This window comes from Canis lupus, chromosome 11 (assembly GCF_003254725.2).
Source record: "Canis lupus dingo isolate Sandy chromosome 11, ASM325472v2, whole genome shotgun sequence".
Taxonomy (NCBI): domain Eukaryota; kingdom Metazoa; phylum Chordata; class Mammalia; order Carnivora; family Canidae; genus Canis; species Canis lupus.
In genome coordinates, this window is record NC_064253.1 from 64,664,004 (window position 1) to 64,684,847 (window position 20,844).

Sequence of the window (20,844 nt, forward strand, 5' to 3'; positions counted from 1 at the left end):
AATCACAGTAGCCACAGGTCACCAAGACCTTAAACCTTGTACTCTACTAGTTATTTCACACACATTTTCTCATTTTTCATTTGTTCATTTAATCCTCCCAATAGTGTTCTAAGATGTAAATACAAAGTATCCAAGTCCACAAGGCCAGATATATTCAGAGTTTTTCTGATTTCAGAAAAGCCATAAAATATATAAACTATTATTTAGAAAAGCAATGCAAGGCATATACTTTCATTTCCTTCCATCCCCCGGTAGGGTCTGGAACAACCCCCTACCATCAAATTAGATCTCTGCTATAAAACTTAGGAAGAGTTACTTACATTAAGTAGGATAAATAAAGACTAAGAAGGGCCTCATGTGGGGTCTTGTCAGGTATTGTTGCCAAATAAGTTATGACTTGGTTTTCTGAGCTTGGGTTGGATTTTGAAACTGGACTTGAGAGATCATTGACCTATAATGATACTCCCTTTTCAAAGAAGTAATATCAGAGTCCAAAAAGAGATGAAATAACCTGCCTGAGATCACTCAGCCAGGAAGTGGCAAAGCCAGGTTCAAACCCAGGCTCATTTGTTTCCAAAGTCCTTATTCTTCCTCTACCTTTTCTCGTCCTCTGCTAAACCCGTGCCTCTGCCCTGCAGGTTGACAAAGTGTGTAGTAACAGCTCCCCTCTTCAACTGACAGTGACTGAGCTTCTCCCAGTCTCAGGCCTGACCCCTGCATTGCCTTGGGTCCTTCCTGCCCTCTGCTGTTTGGAACCACTATGGCTCTGAAGTCCTCTGCTCACTGTGGTCTGGGCGGATGAATTTGCTCTCAGAGGCCACGAGACAGTGCTGCCCTAGTGCCCCAGATTGGTTCCAGAACTTAGCTCCAGTGCTCCAAATTGCAGTAGGCAAAATTGGTGGTGCTGCCCAAAGATCTGAACAGAGGGCGGAGGGGAGGAGCATAGTCGGTGTCCGCTGTCTAGCCTGATGGCTCCCATCAGTTCTCTCTGAAGGTTCATTCCCCAGAAGAAAACACACTCCTTCACTCCAGAAATGGCCCCATTCCCTGAAATCTTTGGAAGAACTGGGTACTCGAACAAGGAATCAATTTCTTAATTTGAGGACAGCAGAAATAAGTGTCTATTCCATTAACCGAACATGTTTGGTAGAGTGAAGCCAAAGCCAACATTTCCTGGTGGTCACTGAGCACCGTGGCTGCTTCCTGCTGTTCTTTTGCTCAGTGTTGATCCTTCTGCCTTGGATCAGAAGTTCCCCTGTGTCTTGCTTCATCTGAACCCAGAAAATATGTTCATTTTTTAAAAAAAGATTTTTATATTTATTTATTTAGAGAGAGCACACAAGTGGGGAGAAGGAGAGAGAGAGAAGCTCAAGCTGACTCTACGCTGAGCACAGAGCCCAGCATGGGGCTTGATCTCACAACCCTGAGCTGAAATCAAGAGTCAGACCCTTAACCGACTGAGCCACCCAGGCACCCCAAATATGTTCATTTTTTTAAAAATGCATCCCATTTGAGAAGGAATGGTCAAGAAAAGGCTAGATTGAAGGTGGTGTTTGGCAAGGGGTGAATGTATGTGATGAAAGCAGGACTTTTCAAATTAACAGAATTCGAAGTTCTTTTGGACATTCTCCTCCAAGGTTTGAAAAGAACAGCTGCCATGGTTACACCTGTCAGCCTCGCCCCCGAGAAGACAGGGACTCCACTCCAGTCTATCTTCCATGCAAAGTCTAGGGGTATGGCTTTTGGGTAATGTAGAACTTTGGAAAAGGCACTGCATTTCCACCAGTTTAATTCCCATCTGTACGCAGGGTCTGCTGTCATTGCTCTTTGTGCTGGTCTTCTGATGTATCCAGAATGTCTGGGTTGTCTCCCAGTGGTGCTCTACCTTTTCTGGGGACACCACGTGGTGTCCTTGCTGCTTACCCTTGACTGCCATATGTGGCTACTCCAAGCTCTAAGTTAGGAGAGCGGCTTCCGAAAAATCAGACTCCAGCACTTAAAAAAAAAAGGATGTAATCTTGAGCTGACAAAGAGAAGATGAATCAAGGGACCTAATTCTTATAAGATCCCTGCTCTACCTCTGGGAAGAAATATGAGCTAATCAAAGCCAGGCGTGGGAGCAGGATGTCCCCTGTGACTGCTGGAATCCAGGCAGGATATGACTATGTCTCTTACTAGCCATAGTGACTTGCTGTTCCTTCTCCCCAGGAGATTGGCATTTCGGATCCATTTGATTTTTATGAATAAGCTGCTCCTTAAGGGGTGGAGAAATAGGGGCAGTGGTGGGGAGTGTGCCAGACAAGCCATTCAAGCACCAAAGGATACTTACTGTATTTTATATAATGGTGCTTTATTTCTCATGACTTTCAATGTAAACCTAAAAGGTTTCCCAAAACTTGTATGTATCTGACCTCACAGGTATTCCCAGTCTGTCTTTACTTCTCAGGTATAAATTCATACCTTCTATAAAAAAAAAAAAAAAAGTCCAGAGAAATTAGGTGCCTCAATGTGACAGTCACTTCTCTGGGTTTCCATCTACACTGCAAATCCTGACTCCCCTGCTTGCTAACTGTGTGACTGAACTTATTTCACCTCTGCACACCCCAGTTTCCTTGCGAGTAAAATGGGGATAAGATAGTACCAACCTCATTAATAAGTTAGAACAGTGCCCAGTATGCACAAGGCTCCCCAGAAAGAATCACTGTTTCTTTGTTATTATAGTTACTGTTATGTTTTAAGAAAAGGCCTAGAAAACCTTACAGAATTACTCATGAGGTTGCTCTTCTACAGCTACCGTGACCCTGAAATAAATGCCAGAACATGCATTATAAAATCTCTTTCTGTACCTAGTTGGTGTGTTTTCATATTTACTGCATTAAAATTAAAGTCTCACTTAGAAAATCTGACTTGGGGAATTAGTTTCCAACAGTCAGCTGTGATTTCAAAAAACAAAGTGTATCAGGTGACAATGACATTGCAAGTCCATAAAAATGTTTCCTTTTTCCTTTCTGTTTGGTGGTGGTGGTAGGGGGTGCATAATCGTTGCACAGTCTGACCCACCATGTTGGTGGAAATGCATTTAATGAAAAGATCTTGGTGGGGGAATCGCTACTTGCCATGATTTTCATTCTGTCTGTTTTAACTAAGTTTTTTTTTTTTTTTTTTTTTGCTTGTTTTGGTCTTCAACTCTGCTTCCCCTAGAGAGGCAGAACTCTTTCCTTCTAGAGGTTTCACCTTCTAGTCCTGTTCATAGGGAATGATCCAGTATCATCCAACACCCCGACCTTTAAGGAATAATATTTGGAGATTTTTCAGACTTGTTTCGCCGATGGGGCTATTTCTCATGTCTGAGCCAGGCTGACGATCTGAAGATTCATGTCATTGCATTTTCCCACCCCTACAGCCTTCAGAAAAAGAGATGAAAGGACCAGGGACCAGCTCTTGGTGTGTGGGTCACAGCTGGAACCCCACAAGCACCTGTGCCCTAGATATGACAGGCAGGATAGTCTCTTTTACTTGGAGGAAATGAAGTTGAAAATACAAGTCTGAGCTCATTTCTTTCTGGGGACTTGTGAGTCATCCTAGATGTTTGCAATCATATCCCCATGCTGAGTGAAGAAAGGAGGTCATTGAAGGAGGCCTGGCCCAGGCATGGCATCTGGTGGGCGTCTTTGTTCGGTTCGGTTTGGTTTTTAAGTAAGAGTGGGTGATGGCTTTTTTTTTTTCTTTGGAGAAATGTAGAAACAAAGGATCTTTGATTTAAGAACTCAGACATCATATATTTGGAATATAATAATCCCCCGAATCAGAGTTTTTGGCCAAAATAATTTTCTAAACTTTTGAAATCCGTGTTCTTGGCCTATTAGAAGTTAGCCTTGTTCCTACAGAAGGAGGGTTTGGGCAGTCAGGGATGGTAACAGCTGTGTTCTGAGGACGTGCGGCCCTCGCTGGGTTCCTTATTCTTTTCTCTGCCACCCCCTCCCCTGGGCAGCATAGCCTGTCTTAGATGCCCGAGGGAAATCCTTCTTGCCTGGAAAATCCACAAGTGTACCCAAGGCATAGCTTTCTCTCTCTGGACCAGAAACTGATTTAACTATTTCATAATAGGAGTTCTTTATAATAATGGTTTCCTTATAATTCAAAAACAGGAAACACACATTCACATGTTCTAGTTTTCCACTCCTGATGGGAGGCGGATTTACTAATCTGGAGTGAGATGTAGCTGCCGCCTCTGCTCCTTAGTCCCCCTCGCAGACCTACCGATGGGAGCAGTGCTGACCAGAGGCCCCAGGGAGGTGTCAGCTCATCAGCAAGATGGAAGGGCTTGAGGATTGCCTCGTCCGCGAAGGTTAAAGTGTAGACAGCTTTATCTACTTTTCTTGGCGTGGTTAATCATATTTAACAGGATTTTTTTTCTGGTCGGTTTTATATTTTTTAATTAATTCATGCTTTTCATAGGAAGAAAAATGGGAAACAAAGAATAAAGATAAAACTCAAAGTGATTCATAATCCACACTGCGACCTGCCTACTACTCTCCGTGTGCGTAAGTCACATGGAGGATAATATTGGATTTATATTTGTCTTAATTTCCTATCACTGCTGTGACAAATCACCATGAGTGGAGGGGCTTTAAACAACACAAATTTATTATCTTACAGTTCTAGAGGTCAAAAGTTTGTAGTGTGTCAGGTATGGATTGAATGTGCCCCCCCTCCTGCCCCCAATGCATATGTTGAGCCCTAACCCCCAGTGGAGATGAGCACTTTGTAAGAGGTGATTGTGTTAGATGAGGTCATGAGGGTGGGACCCTTGTGATGAAATTAGTGCCTTTTTCAGAAAAGTGAGAGGCAGCCATGTGCAAAATACAAAGACAGTTCTTACCAGAACCCAACCCTACTGGCACCCTGATTTTAGACTTCCAGCCTCCAGAACTGTGAAAAAGTACACTTCTGTTGGGTTAGCCACCTGGGCCATGGTATTTTGTTATGGCTCCTCAAGCAGACTAAGATAGTGTCCGTCTGGGCTAAAATCAATGTGTTAATAGGGCTGTGTCCTTTTCAGGGACTCTTGGGCTCCTTCCTTTGTCCAATTCTAGAGGCTGCCTGCATTCCTTGGCTCATGGCCCTTCTACCATCTTCACAGCCACAGCGTAGTGCTTTCAAGTCTCTCTTTCTCTCTCTGACCCTCCTGCTTCCCTCTTTTAAGAACCCATGTGGTTACATCAAGCCCAACTGGACCATGGAAGATAGTTTTCCCTGCTCAGTCCCTAACTTCATCACATCTGCAAAGTCCTTTTGCCATGAGGGGAACATCTTCGTGGGTTTTAGAGATTAACATGTAGACATCCTTGTGGAGGCTGTTGCTCTGCCCACCATAGGACTGTTCATCTCATACGGGGTAAGGTTTTACCAGATGTCATGCATACTTTTTTGCTTTCTTTCACACAGCTAGTAAGTGGAAAACCAGGATTTGAACCCTGGCAGTCTGGATCCAAAGCCTGTACTCTTAAACCCCTGCAATATATCTGCTTTTTCTTTTTAAATCTTATTTATTTATTCATGAGACACACACACAGAGAGAGGGCATAGACATAGGCAGAGGGAGAAGCAGGCTCACTGTGGGGAGTCCGATGGGGGACTCGATCCCAGGACTCAGGGATCATGACCTGGGCCAAAAGCAGACGCTTCAGCCGCTGAACCACCCAGGGATCCCAATACATCTGCTTTTACAACCTATTTGTTTGTTTTTTCTTAAAGTATTTTTAGTATTTTCCCATGACCTTAACCATTCCTCCAAATTTGAAAGACTAGACATGATTTGTGATAACTAAATAATACCTCATTATCTGAATAATATCTAATAATATCTAATTTAACCATTCCCCAATGATCAAGTATCTTGGTTGTTTCTACATGTATAGTTATAAAAAAGTATGATGGTAAAAATCCTTGTATATAAGCTTTGTGCCTATACTTAATTATTAGTTGAACTTACAGGAGCCCATTAAGGTAACTAGTATGTGCTAGAGAACAATATTTCACAAACTGTTTTCCTTGAGATATTAATAGGAATTTTATGAAATGAGGTTCTCTGGTTAAATAAATTTGAGAAATATCACACCATCCTTGAATTAGTGATTCATGATCACAGTAGCGCTAAAACCTTGGAGAAGTCCTCTGGTAAAGAAATCCATCTCAGGTTATTTCTTTTCTTTTCTTTTTTTTTTTTTAATTTTATTTATTTATTCACAAGAGACAGAGAGAGAGAGAGAGAGAGAGGCAGAGACACAGGCAGAGGGAGAAGCAGGCTCCATGCAGGGAGCCCGACGTGGGACTCGATCCCGGGTCTCCAGGATCACGCCCTGGGCTGCAGGTGGCGCTAAACCGCTGAGCCACCAGGGCTGCCCCATCTCAGGTTATTTCTAAAGTTTTCTTTAACCTAGTGTTTACTAATGACTGTTGGTTAGCAGCTAGATCTACCTTAGAAAGCTAAGCAAATAGGACACAATTTTAGAAAGGGCTCTGGAATCCTCCCACCCAAGTGAAGTTGTTCACCTTCAAACATGTTGAAGAGCGTATTAAGTCTAAAATTACCCTGGGTGGCGCAGCGGTTTGGCACCTGCCTTTGGCCCAGAGCACGATCCTGGAGACCCGGGATCGAATCCCACATCAGGCTCCCCGGTGCATGGAGCCTGCTTCTCTCTCTGCCTCCCTCCCTCTCTCTCTCTGTAACTATCATAAATAAATAAAAATTTTAAAAAAATAAAATAAAATAAAATAAAATTACTCTCGATGAATATTTACCCAAAGAATAGGAACACTTAATTCAAAAAGATACATGCACCCCTATGTTTATTGCAACATAATTTACAATCGTCAAACTGTGGAAGCAGCCCAAACGTCATTGATAGATGGATGAATGAAGAAGACATGGTATGTGTGTACGTGCGCGCGCGCACACACACACACGAATATTATTCAACCATCAAAAATGAAATCTTACCATTTGCAACAACACGGATGGATCTGGAGGGTTTAATCCTAAATGAAATAGGTCAGTCACAGGAAGACAAATTTAAGAAACTAAACAAACGAACAAAGAAAAAAAAGAAACCGAAAAACCAGACTCTGAACTGTAGACCATAAACTTCTGGTCACCAGAAGGAAGGCGGGTAGGAGGATGGGTAAAATAGGTGATGGGGATTAAGAGCACACTTACCATGATGAGCACTGAGTAACGTATAGAATTGTTGAATCACTGTATTGTACACCTGAAGTGAGTATCACACTGCGTGTTAACTATACTGGAATTTAGGGACGCCTGCGTGGCTCAGTGGTTGAGTGTCTGCCTCTGGCCCAAGGCGGGATCCTGGGATCCCGGGATCGAGGCCCACATCGGGTTCCCCACAGGGAGCCTGCTTCTCCTTCTGCCTGTGTCTCTGCTTCTCTCTGTGTCTCTCGTGAATAAATAAATAAAATCTTTTTTTTTTTTTTTAAAAAAAGCTGTACTGGAATTTAAGACAAATTTTAAAAAATAGTAACAAATAAACAATGTTACTCTAGATGGAATAGTTTGAACAAAATCACGTTTATGAAGGAAACTTGAAAATGTTTCCTACCCTCCACTGAGCATTTCCACCTAGTTTTATTATTCTGATGGTTCCTTACGTCAAATGTCATAGAACTCACAGTGCACCTGCTCTCTGCTCTGTAAATGTCAGGTGCCACCCTTTGGCCAAGACCAACACAGGTGTACCCCGAGGTCTGCGTGACACTTTCTGTTCATGTAGTTTCACAGGGACAGTGGCGGGCGTCCGTCAAGAGAGCTAGTTTGTAGAGTATGCAGTCCCCACCAGCGAGTGAGACAGCAGGATATTTGTCATTGAAAACCGAGGCCCCTTTCAGCTACCATCAGCTATTCAGCCATTCACTAAGTGAATAAACATGTGAGAGCAAGTTTTGATGGAGCAAGTGGGGATGGAAACTGGACGTGCTGGGAAGTGCTGTGTGAGCACCAAAAATAACTATCACTGTTCTGGAATCATAATGGGGTGTGTCCTCTGGGCCAAGGAGTTTCAAGGGGCCTTACAGGGCCATGGACAAGGTGAGACAGACTTCACAGGCCTGTGGCACAGACCATCTCGCATCACATTCATGTAATGATCCCCGAGACCAAACATGGTGGTGTGTGCAGTGTCCACTGCTGCGGAAAGAACATTAGAAGTTTCTTCTCCGTTCTCATCGAGAGGACTGTTGGCTGCAATCTTGGGCCTTCAGAGGAAGACGTTGGGTATGGAGCAGATGCCCCTCCCGCTGTTTGGCAACCTGTGTCAGTCCTGAGATGGCACACGGAATTCCAGTGCAGAGTTGGAACCGTCCTGAGGGCAGGATGGTTGGAGATCTCAGGGCCCAGCAGAGAAGCCCAGCCAAGCGACCAGCGACCTCCTCTCATACCAACCACACTGATGGCCAGGAGTCCAGGGATGGGTCCCAGCGCCTCCTTTCCCAGGGGACCTGTGACAGCTTCCCTTGAAGCTGTGACGTGGGGTTGGTCAGTGTGACACCTGTTCTCTCTGACTTCTCAGCCTCTTTGGAGGTGGCAGTTCCAGAGCCACTGAGCCGGGTCTTCTTACCTGTTACTCATGTGACCTCTAGTGGCTGTAGCCGGTAAAACTTGCTCCGGGGATGGGTGGTTTTGCTGGAATATTAATAAGCTGGGAAATGTATTTTAATGTTCAATATTTGACTACTTCTCTATATTAACCCTTCACTCTCTTTATGATTCTCTTTCAGCCTACATCCCATCATCTAATTTAGCCATAATCAACACAATTTGGGTTCCAGACCAGACCCAACTCTGAATGTTAACTCTAGCTAACGTAACTTAGGCTGGCTTTAGCCGCGGAGTCTCTGTGCTCTAAACCATTCTCCGATGTCATGTCATTGACCCCGACTACATCCCAGGGTTGTTGTAAGGATCACATGACATGAAGCCTACAACTAAAATGCCACATAAGTGTACTTGTTATTACTACAAAGCTGTTGAGTTTGTGATTCTGTAGACCAAGATTGCTTTATTTCATGGCTTTGGTGAAAACATTTAAACTCTTTCCTCAGATTTTTTTACTGGGAATTTTGTCCCAATCCACAAGTATCTAATAAGTGGCTGCTAGTGTATGTCACAATGTACTCACTGGTTTATTCAACAAACAGGAGCTCCTACCTTGTGCCAAATACCCCACTGGGATCCAGCAATGACCAGGACAGACAAGGACCTACTCTAATGGAGTTTACATTCAGATGAGTTAAGGAGTTCATAATGCTTGAAATCATCCCTATCCTGGGTTGACATGATAGCTTAACTGAGAAGAGAAGCTCAAACAAGCAGGTATGATACAAGCCAATATGTGAAAAGGCTTTCACAGAAGTATAAACAAAGTGCCATGAGCCAGGGGTCCTGCTATGGTATGTGTGAAAGGAAGAAGTTGGAGCATGGGCTCTGCTTTCTAGAAGGTTAATATGACTGCAGGGAAATTATTTGGATACCCATGAAGTCGGTTGGAAAATGCGGAACCTGGCAATGTGGTGTCTATTTCTAGTTCTGGAAGAGTTGTAAAAATCTTATGCAGAGTACGTCCTTGAAATTGCCCATTCTCCCTCGGTAGACATACTGTTCTTTGAGATTGGAAATCAGTAGTAGCGCTTCTTGGCCTTTTGGCTAAGATCAAGTGTGAAAATCAATAGTAACTAGATTCCTTGGATGCTCACTGTCTTAAATATTAACTTTATAAATATCAACTTAGTCCTTATACCAACTGTGTGAGGGAGGGACCTCTAGCATCATTCCCATTTTACAGATGGGGACACTGAGATGAGAGACACAGTAAGTAACTTGCCCAAGGTTCTGTGGCTGCTAAGTAGCAGATTCAAACCCAAGCGGCTCACCCCACAGCTGCGTGCTGACCACTCTGCCGTGTACTTTTTCAAGGTTTCATTTTAAAAAACAATGTGAATTTTTAGAGATACATCCTTAAGCGCTCAGGGGTGATAACTACCTAAGGTCTAGAACTGTTTTAAAATACTTCAGTATGAAAAGAAGAAGGAAGGAAGGGTAGATTGAGAAGGCAGGGTAAAATCCTGCTAACTATGTAATATAGTGGATGGGTCTATAAATCATTATAGCATTCCCTGTTTCCATAATAAAAAATAGAATCCGTTGCTAGTGAATTTGAGGACTTGGAAATATTAATTGCCTTACTGTCCTATCAAAAGACTTTTTATTAGTGATCTGTGTAATTTAAGTCAAGGCCATGTATTTCACTGAGTAATGATACAATCGTGGCTCTGCAGATAGAGTGCCCTGTGTATTAAAAACCACTTCATGTCTAATATGCCAAATATGATGGCCCCGTGCCTTTTTTTTTTTTAACCAATAAGGATTGATCTTCTTGCCAAAAATATTTGTCTGAATAGCAAAATAGTTGAGTTAGAAGGGACTTCAAAGACAACTTCTTCCCAACCTCTCTTTTTATAGCTGGGAGAGTTGAGACTTGGAACTCTTAAGTGATCAGCCCAAAATAAAAGTGGGAACAATTACGTGGTTGTCTACAATCAACACGGAGCTAGTTAATGGAAGTGCAAGGATTGAAGCCTGGGTTTCCTGAACTCTAGGGGGTCGGGAGGGTGTCCAACTCCCATCAAAAGGAGCTGTGCAAAGGACTGTAGCTGCCCACCCAGAGATACGTCCCTGGGCTTCATTCGTGACTGTGGCTACAGCAGGCTGTTGCCAAGTTAGAAGTCTAGGGAGTCAGAGGAAGAAACATGAGCCACCTCCACTGGAGAATGAAAGGGGTCAAATGGGTCTGTCTCCTCCGCTGGTGCTTTCCAAACTTTTCGACTCAAATGGCCCTCTTTATTTTGTGTATCTCCTCTACATACCTTGTCCATCACCCTCGCCATGCCTCCCACGAGGGGCATAGTTGGAAAAATCATGGCTGTTGCACCTGAAGGTACTTCTTAGAAGTGCACCTGGGGCTCTGTGGCAATGAGACCAACCCCGTGATGGGCCAGAAATCAGGGCCAGGCATTTCCCAAGAGGGAAGGATGCAGACCGTCTTAACGAAAGTGTCTGGAGTCACCGTAGCATCACAGTTGACCCAATCCCCTTATCCTGAGAATTCTTGTAGGGCACTTCAGAAGCTAAAGTCACCCCTTCCCAAAGTCTGGCACACACCTTTCTACAACACGGACCTTGCCTTTGTCGGTATTCCTACCTTATGGTCTGAGGGTCTCAAACCATATGCTCTCAGGACCCCGGCAGGTAAGGTCAAGAAGGAAGCTGGCCAATGGAAGACTGGGGTGACCTGGGAAGAACAAGCCTGGTTCTCATTCAAATGTTTTATAGTCCTGGGCTATCCATGCAGAAAGGCTGGGCAGGTCGGCTGCCCGTGGGTGGCTTCTCATGTAAGAAAAGAACCTGGTAAGGAAAGCAGGGGACCTGGTACCATCACCAGCACCCTGGGGCCTCCACATGGCAGTCCCCTTGCAGGGCCTGTTTTCCTCAGCTGTAAAAAGTGGGTTTCGAAAGGCTCGATGGCACCGCCACCTCTGACAGTCAAATCCTCCAATCCGTGATAGAGGACATGTCCCCAGAACACCCGGAGCCAGTGTCTTTCTGACATATGTTTCCAAAGTGCCTGCGGGCCTCCTTGGTCCTACTGACCCTGTAGCACTGGTGTCCTTGAGGTCTTTGTCGGACGGCTTTGTGACTTCAGCTTCAACCTTTAGTCTCTGCCATGAGGGGACCTGCACTTAACTACTGCTCTCTGTCAGAGGTTGCTTTTTGCCCGTGTTCTTTCTAGAAGCGGTCATGAGCAGACAAGCTTAGAAAGGGTGTTCTCTTCGTGTTGTTTCAGGGACAATAGAGAAAGTCAAACCTCCTCCATCCCCCTCAGCTGAAGGCCCCAGCTCGCAGCCTGACTTAGCCCCCGAAGAGGCTGCCGGATTCCAGCGGCCCAAGAATCTGATGCAGACCCTCATGGAAGACTATGAGACACACAAATCTAAAAGGCGTGAGAGGATGGATGATAGTAGTGTAAGTTTTTCCTCCTTTCCTCCTCCCCTCCTCCGAGCGCGAACATCCGCCTGGTGCACGGTTATTCCAGTTCAGGCTTGGGTGTCTGTGTGTGTGTGTGTGTGTGTGCAGTCGTCTGGCCAGCATCCTGGTTCCAAAACCAATTCTCGCATGTATCGTTTAACATGCCTGGAGTGGGGTTTGGGTGCTTTGGCCCTGTTTCTCAAAAAATGTTGTGCGAAGAGTGGGTCCTTCTGCTGCCGAGTGTGGCTGGAGCCACTGGCAAGGCTGGTGCTGGGGATGTCGGGTGTGTAGAAAAAAACAAACGAAACATGTTAGGGCAACACAAGAGGAAGGACACAAGCACCCTGAAATCGTCCCTGGGCACCAGGGGGCCAACTGCTACCATCGCTGGCCTGCCCCGTCGAGGTTTTATTTCTCTAGAGAGCTCTGATGATGCCATCCCCCTCATGTCCACCCTGAGCAGTCCCCATAAAGGTTACACAGTGTGCACAAAGCTGAGTGTGTTTTGGACTCTTACCAAGTGTGTGTGTACAGCTTGGCAGGAAAGAGCCATTTAAAATGACAGTTGGAAACCACAGGGCTGCCCTGATGCCCTCAGTTGTCAAGACTTTTGCACATGACACTCACATGAGCCATGAAGGAAGTCATCTGCTCTGTGGTTTTTTTCTCCAGTAAGAGACACAAGGGCCATTGTTTCGCACAGTCTCCACAGCCAGGAGCCTGGGGACCAGCCTCGGGGCTGTGCCAACCTCTTGGGAGTCTGGTAGCTTCAGTCTCGTACCATTTATTGAAGTGATCATCCCCCATCCCCACACAGTTTTGCTTGAGTCAACTGAAGACACTGCCCAGTTTACCCAGACCGTGCTGGTTTATGCCTGTGGTTCTGGTGTGATTTCCAATAGCCTCCTCTTTCACCTCTGAAAGTGCCCCAGTTTGGATGATAAGTTATTGGGTCATTTTAAACTTGAATGCTACGGGCTCGCAGTAGGACTCCCATGCCTACTTGCTGCCTTGCATATCCTAGTGGGCTAAGTCCGAGGGTTTCTGGACGTAAATCCAGATACCGAACGATGCTTTTAAAATACTTAATGATACAGTAAGCAGACATATCTGTAGCAGCCTGATGACTCGCTTGTGTCCCTCTCCCTTGGGGTACACCTAAGCTGTCTGGAACACTGACTCGGCTATTCTGTTAGGCTGGAGCATTTGGGGGCCATTCCTTGTACTGCATAGTAGATGGGGCCTGGCCCTTGGCAGCTGGCGCAGACCCTTCTGTTGTTGGGGCTCCTTCCCCAAGCCCATAGGACTTCTGCCCACGAAGTCACCTGAGCCAGCCCTTCTTTGCAGCCCCACTTAAAATATGGAGTTTTACCTTTAGGTATTCTCTGGAGCCTGTGCTTTTGAAACCTAGTGCTGTAAGTGGCTTGTTTTCTCCCGGTGAGTCTGCAGCGTCTGTCAGCAGCTGTGGTGAAAGTTAACGGAGCAGACCCCTTGCATCCAGCATGGAAGGGGAGGAGTGAATGGAACCACTCTGCATGTGACCCATGCAAGCGTTTCCTAAGCACGTGCCGCGTATCTCTTGTGTGAGCCTTTTGTGTTGAGGTGCAGATACTAGAAGGAAATACTACCCACCCAAACGAAGAGCCCACTGCTACTCATCCCACCCACAGGGGCTGGAAGCCACCTTCCTGCAAACTCAGGATGCAACCAGATTGGGTTTCCCCTCTGCATTAAGGAAGCTTCTTGGAACCAACATTTCAATATACGATGACCCCTCACTCAGTGAGAGGCAGCTTCCTGTCTCTATTTTTCTCAAGTAAATAAACATGTCAAATAAGGAAGAAACCTATTAACTAACCGGGCTGTTAATATCGAAAGCCAGGTGTTTTGCATCATCCTTGGTACTACAAGAGAACCACGTTTATTGTTGGAGGAAGTCCTTAGGAACAGAACAAAATCTGTCCAATCCACTATATCCTCTTTTAAGAGACCCAGAACTTCCAACACCTACTCAGATTGCTTCTAAAGCAAATATGTGACCAGCCGCCAAACCTGATTTTTGAGGCACCTGTGACTTCACCTCTCAGACCTTCTAATTCAGGGGATCCTTTCTATCGTATCTACATCAGTCACTGGGGAGCGTGTTGACGTTTACCCATAGGAACGAACAAACCTTCATTTGTTTCCCTTGCTGATCCCTGGCCCCCTCTTTCCTTGTCTCTTCTACCAGAAGGATCATCATAGGGAACAAATGGATTGCTTGATGTTTGACTGTGTACCTGGATTCCCTGTCCCAGAAGCTGGTAGTTCAGCTTTCCTGGTTCAGTCCATACACACTGTTCTGTGGGCGAGATGTGGCTTCTTAGACTCTGCACCCTCCAGGAGCCTCACATGGATCACCTGAGTCCAGTGTCACATTACACACCCACCTGCCAGTATTCCTTCCAGTAAGTCACCTGGCAGCAGCAGGTCCCGCACAGGATCCAGACCCAACCTTGTGTTTAATCTTAGGAAGCAGCAAGCTCTTTCTAACTGGAACGAAAAGAATCCTAACTTGCTGGCCAAGGAGAAGGAAAATCTAGAAACAGAATGGGGCCTCTGGGCTGCATGTGTAGTGGTATGTTAGACGCACGGTCTTACTGAGCAGGAAGGACTTACTGAGCAGGAAGGACGGAGAAAGGGAAGACAGAGGAGCCAAGAGAAGCTGTGCGCATAGTTTCCATGAGTTTTTGCCAACCCCGAGAAAAATGTCCTTGCCATCCAGGCAGATTCAATAGCCCCACCCTGGAGCAGCAGTGGTATCCGGAATCCCATCCCCAACTCGTTTGCAGCTTATACTTTCCCACTTTATATATATAAAAAAATCATATGCAAGACTGGAAGGAGGCCTCTGGCTCAAGGAACCCCTGCTAGGCGATGGTGTGGGGGAAGCCGCAGTATTCGGTGGCCTCTTTCAGGGCTCTTAGCTGTCCCTTCTTCTGCTGGAAATAAGGTGACAGCTCAGAGAATGACAGAAGATGGGAAATTAAATCATGACTCTCTCTTTTGGGGTATCTCCCCACAAGTCACGGCATCAGGGACCTTAAGTCATCTGTGATTGTTCCGCTCCTTTCAAAGTTGGTGGAAAAGTTAGTAACAAGGACCTGGAAACGCCCGCCCCCCCCGGTGGCCATCCTTGTTACCAGCTCAGACCTTGAGCAGGTGCCCGCCCACTGGTTTCCCTGTTCCATGTGATGTGATCACCAAGGAGAATCTCGGTGCTCAAGGCTTTAGCCAGACCCCACTGACTAATGGACCCCTCAGCAAATTTGAGGGCAGGGAGGCCGCTGTCCCCACCCTTAGCCCCTTCCCTGGCTGCTTACCAGCCTTCACGGGGACCTTTTAAAAATTAGAAAAAGGCACCTGCCAGGATGCACCCCTGTCCCTGCCACACTGTGATAGAATTGAGGGCACCGAGCTCCAGCCCCAACAACCCCCCTCAGCCTGGTGCTTCCGTGCGTGCATCGCACAGCCAGATGCGACAGTCCTGTCCTTATTTGTGGGTTTCTCTTTTCTGGAAATGGTTTTCTTATGTGGAAACGTCCCCTTATCTAGCCCTGATACCATCTCTGGTTAGTCATGGAACACACGATGGGCTGATGAATCATAGTTTCCTAAAAGGCTCCTTGATGCCTTGCAAAGGAAGGATATTTAGGCCAAAGTGGTTTTCTGGCCAGCTGTTCCCTGAGCCTCAGAGGAGGAAGGTAGGTTCTTGAGTCAGTGATGCTCCTGAGCAGGTTGGTGGATTGCTTTCTCTTTCTCAATTGAAGAGCTGCTGACCTGCGTCCAAATTACGGCCTCCCATAGGCATTCAGCCCCAACCCCGCCTGTGGCATAGGATCTACTCGTGGTGGATTTTCTACTCTCTATCTCACCCCAAAAACAGTTACTGAGAAGTCTTTCGGTCACCCCTGCCGGTCTTGGAATGAGAGAAGGCCTCCCCTGTTCTCAGGCAAAGCTGGGGACTAGCAGTTCGTTGCTTTTCTAAGAATTCCTCGCACATCTTTCCCCTCAAACCAAGACACCCACCCACTTATTCTCAGTGAGCGGATGAGCCCATCCAGAGCCCCACACCCCCGGCTCCATGGGAAGCTGAGCCACAATCAAGGATTCTTCGTGCTGCCCAGATTTCTCCTAGCCGCTCCCACCCTGTGGGGGGACACAGAGGATTCATCGGAGCCCCGTCCTCAGCCTGGTCATTACAGAACTCTAATTTGTAGCACTACACATTAGAAGCCATTAATGACCCCAGACATAGGACCCCATGTAACCAGTCCGTGATGCCAATGGCAGAGACCAAGAAATGCCTCCAGTGTCCTAAGCTGTGTAAATGAGGTCAATACCATAATCCCACAGGGGGGCATTCTTCTATGTCATTTCCCATAGTGGGTCCATTTTGTTCTGGGCTTGACTTGCAGGGACTTACAGTTTCCTACAGGAACCAAAGAGTCCCTCTAGTTCCTGCATGATCACTCCCCTGCCAGGAACCTAGCCAGGCCCCCCAAATAGTGATGAGGACCACCGGGGCTCAGCTTCATGGAATCCACCCACCCACCCCCAACCTGGGCTCCAAATCACGCCCTGCCTGTGCTCAGGGTCCTCCTCCTGTGGGACAGTGGGCCACAAGGCAGCTGTGGGGCTCAGAGGAGCTACGGGCAGAGAAGAGGCAGGTGGGCTGCAGACTCCAGCGCATCCGAAGTGGCCGTCCCGGACCTCGCTGGTGGGCAGCCGGTGGCAGTGGGGGGGACGGAGGAGAATCTTGTTAATTCAAGGCACAGGAAACGAAAGCGACGACTCTTGGATTAACAACGTGTGGCTTCTCTGATATTTTTATCAGTGGGTGCCAGGGTATCTCCTTGCTCCGATGGGTGGAGATCTCTGGATAAACTCCTATCAGATGAAGCGAGTCCTCCCCTCCCGTCTGCCCCCAGCGGGGGGACTGGTGTCCAGCTGGGGTGTTGGGGGGTGTCATGCGAGTGTGTCTCTGCCGTGTACTAACCCTGCTCTTTTCCCTCTCCGCCAGTACACCTCTAAGTTACTGTCTTGCAAGGTGACTTCCGAGGTACTCTTCCACTTGTTTGTCTTGGTGTCCCTGCATGCGTGACCCAGGTGCATGCCCCTGTGGTTTGCCGTGTGCAGATGTGTTCCAGGAGGCGGGCAAGAAGGCAGCTGGTCTCCTGTTTGTTTCTTCCAGCCTTTTCGGAACTGGGGACTGCCTGGAAATGTTGGGGTACATGCAACGGTGCTCCCCGCTGCTGTGCTTTGCTGTGCTGTGTGGTGGGGGCTGGAGAAGACCTTGCCCTGCCCGTGGATCTGGAAGGTGTTTGCACCCAAGGGCACGGACGTTAGTTTCTGCAGGCGCTGCTAGCCGGTGTAGTCTGGTCTGCTCAGGAAAGTGCAGCTCAGCAGGACCGAGCTGCCGGGTCTGACCAGCCCTTTGTTGTCCGTAACACCAATCCAGAGAGTTCCACTGCGTAGACTCATGATCAGTTGTTCCCAAAGTAAACCATCCCACTGCCCACTCCCCTTCCCGCTCCCATCTTTAAGCCTGGTGGTTTGGGTTGGGTTTTTTTTTTTTCTTTTTTCTTTTGGAAGCTCCTAATTTATGCATTGAATTTCCAAAAAGTCTCCTCCTTTCTTCTACAATTTCCTTTTACACATATTTTGCAATTACTTGTGCTACGAAAAATCAGAGTATTTTTCATTCTCCCCTAATTTTTACATTCTTCTTCCCCTCCTCCTTCTCTCTCTCTCTCTTTCTTTCTTTCTTTCTTTCTTTCTTTCTTTCTTTCTTTCTTTCTTTCTTTCTTTTTCTCTTTCTTTCTTTCTTTTTCTTTTTTTGCTGTGGGAAAACACAATGTTTTTATTTTTTTTTCTTTAGCTTTTTACTATTTTTTAAAAGAATTATTTCAAATATACAGAACTCTAGGGAGACTCATTCGTCCATTCGCTCAGTTAGCAATTTATTGAGGACCGAGTGCACACTGGGCACTCTTCTAGTTTCCAAAATAGATCAGTCAACCAAGCAAAGACCCTGATGCCGTGGAGTTGGCATTCAAATGTTCCAATAATATGAGATAAAATAAAACAATAAAGCCCACCTACCCAGCTTTGACCACTCTTATCATTTCACAATATCTGCTTAATATTTTAAAAATTATTAATATTACTAATGGATATTAATAATGAATATTAATGATATTACTTTTGCAAATACCATTCAAGCCCTCTTGTTGCTTCTCCCCAGCCCCCATTTCTCTCTCTCCTGAGAGGTAACTTTTCTTGAGTTCAATGTTGATCATCTCTATGCATGTTTTTATATTTATATTTCATATGTTCATGTACACGGATAACATGTTGGTTTTGCATGCTTTATGTCTTTCTAGAAATGATATCATATTGCAACATCCTCTGCTCCTTACTTTATTCTGTCCACATTGTTTTTAGATATGTCCACATCATTACCGAGGGCTCCAGTCTATTCATTATAGCTTCTGTGGAGTATCCCACTGAATTAATGTATCACTGTTTGCTCAACCTCCTATTGATGGAAATGTTGGTTGTTTCTCTCTCTCTCTCTCTCTCCTTGTTTTTTGCAGTTACAAACAACATTTCAGTGAATGTTGTTATACGTATCCCCTTGCGTAACCTATGGAAGAATGTCTCTCTATCGAGGAGTGGAAGTACTGGTTCCAGGGCTTTTACATCCTCACATTCATTACATTTTGCAAAATGTTCTTCAAGATGGTTGTGCTAATTTATAGCACAATATATTTTTTAAATCTCCCAATTTTGCAAAATAATGAGTACCAGGGATGGGAGCTGATGATTATCAGTAATTTTCTTTCGTAAGATATAAAATGAGCAATGAAATATAAAAGTTATCGTTCAATGTACCCTCCTCAGTGACTGACTGTGGGTCTCATCTAAGCAATGGCAGTGGAAGAATTAGGCCCTCAGCTCCATCCCCTTTGAGTTAATTAAGAACAATGAAAATCTGGCCAAATATGTCCAAGGAAGATAAAACTGGGCCCAATCTATCTCCAATTGAAGAGGACTTAGGAAGAACAAAATATTAATGTAAATGGAGTGACTGACATGACTTAACCAACCTCTGCCTTTTGTTGCCCATCCCCCAAATACAACTGTCTGTTGGGTTTCTATGCAAGATTAGTGACTTCCTTGAATTCCCCCAAGCGCTAGATAGAGAAAATTAATATTAAGAGGGTTGTTCAAAGAGGATTGATTTTTTTTTTCTCCCTCCCAGCAGACCTAAATCTGAATTTGTGAAAGTGATAAAACCTTAAATCAAATTTTTCTATTAGTTTTAAGTTTTTTGTAGGTTTTCCCGTCTCCATTCCTTTAGAGAGTATTCTTGCTCTTTCTGTTGCTTCTTCCAACAGACTCCTTATGGGCTCTAGCTGCAGTGTACCATGGTGGCCTAGGGCAGCAGCTCCACACCCAGAATTCTGGATGCCAACCTCAGCTCTTCCTCCAGCTGAGTAACACTGGTCCACTTAACCTCCCCATGCTTCAGTTTGTTCCTATGGGAAATGCGAGTAATAATAGAACTTATCCCGTAGACCAGTCATGAGGATCAAATCAGTAAGTCGTTCAACAGAATGCGTGATGTGTTTGCTGTTACTAGAGCCCCAGAGGCAAGTCCTTTTTGTGCCCAGAAAAGAAAGGAATGGACTTTAAGAAGTAAAGTTAATATGCAGGAACTAAAGTGTCAGAGCTCTAGATTTGCTCGAGATTTAGAAACACACACACACACACACACACACTCTCTCTCTCTCTCTCTCTCTTTGCAGTTGCTTATTTAGAAACCTTCTCCAAGAGCTTGGCCTCTGAATCTTCAAAAAGCCATTAGGTGGAATGACTTCACCCTGAGCCAATCCATGACCAGAAGCCTTGTATACTTGGAGACAACAGTGTAGATAGAGCTCCTTATAAAAGTGCCTTATGTCTGAATACCACTTCATAGTTTACAAAGCACCCTCCAATAATGATGGCAAAAATTATTTGAAAACTTGCAGAGCATTGAGAGCTCTGCCATACATACATTGCCTCATTTGTTCCTCGGGCCAGCTCTGTCCTGTAGCTTTTATTACTCCCATTTCACATAGAAGAGAACTGAGGCCCAGGGTAAGTGACTTTTCTAAGGTCACACAGTCACTAAGATGATTTACATCTAGACTTACCTGGACTTCAGACGAGTCAGCACTGTCTCCAGAGAAAGCCTGCGTCCCAGGGCAGGTGCTGTCTCCATCTTACAGATAAAGAAAGTTGCAAGATGTCATGAACAACGTGTTCCAGATGGAATGGAAAAGAAAGTCAGGGCTTCCGGTTCCAGTCCTGTACCGTTTCTCAGTAACGTGTTACCATGCACTGACCTTCTAGATGGATCCTCTACTTAATTATACCAGACTTGGAAGCATTTTTTTGCTCCTACTGGTTTCTTATTCTTAGATATTGAATAAGTGACCATGGTATGCTTACATGCAAGATGCTTTATGACATGGCTTGTGTGCTTAACGATGAACATTCATTTAGGAGACGTGGTTGAGTGCATCCTACCTGTTAGGTCTGGCTGTCCCTGCTGGGGGCACTGGGGAAAGCACACCGGAAGTCTGGGAAGTCCATCCACATTTGTCAGAGGTCCAAAGAGGCAGGTTGAGATGGACCCCTAGACCATGAATCTACCC

At 45.6% G+C, this 20,844-nt stretch overlaps 1 protein-coding gene across 11 annotated transcripts in view; it reads left to right on the plus strand.

Moving 5' to 3' along the window:
- The window catches only part of PALM2AKAP2 (PALM2 and AKAP2 fusion), a 460,195-nt gene that overhangs the window by 433,905 nt on the left and 5,446 nt on the right, over positions 1–20,844 (plus strand). For 8 of the 11 annotated variants that reach the window (XM_049116365.1, XM_035697248.2, XM_025432735.3 and 5 more), the window contains 2 exons: positions 11,916–12,094; positions 17,160–17,198. The exons of 1 other annotated variant lie outside the window; for it this stretch is intronic. In XM_049116365.1, coding sequence (XP_048972322.1) covers positions 11,916–12,094; positions 17,160–17,198 — 218 coding nt within the window. The remainder of the gene's footprint in view (positions 1–11,915; positions 12,095–17,159; positions 17,199–20,844) is intronic. 2 more of the 11 variants (XM_025432731.3, XM_035697249.2) reach the window with 1 other exon arrangement.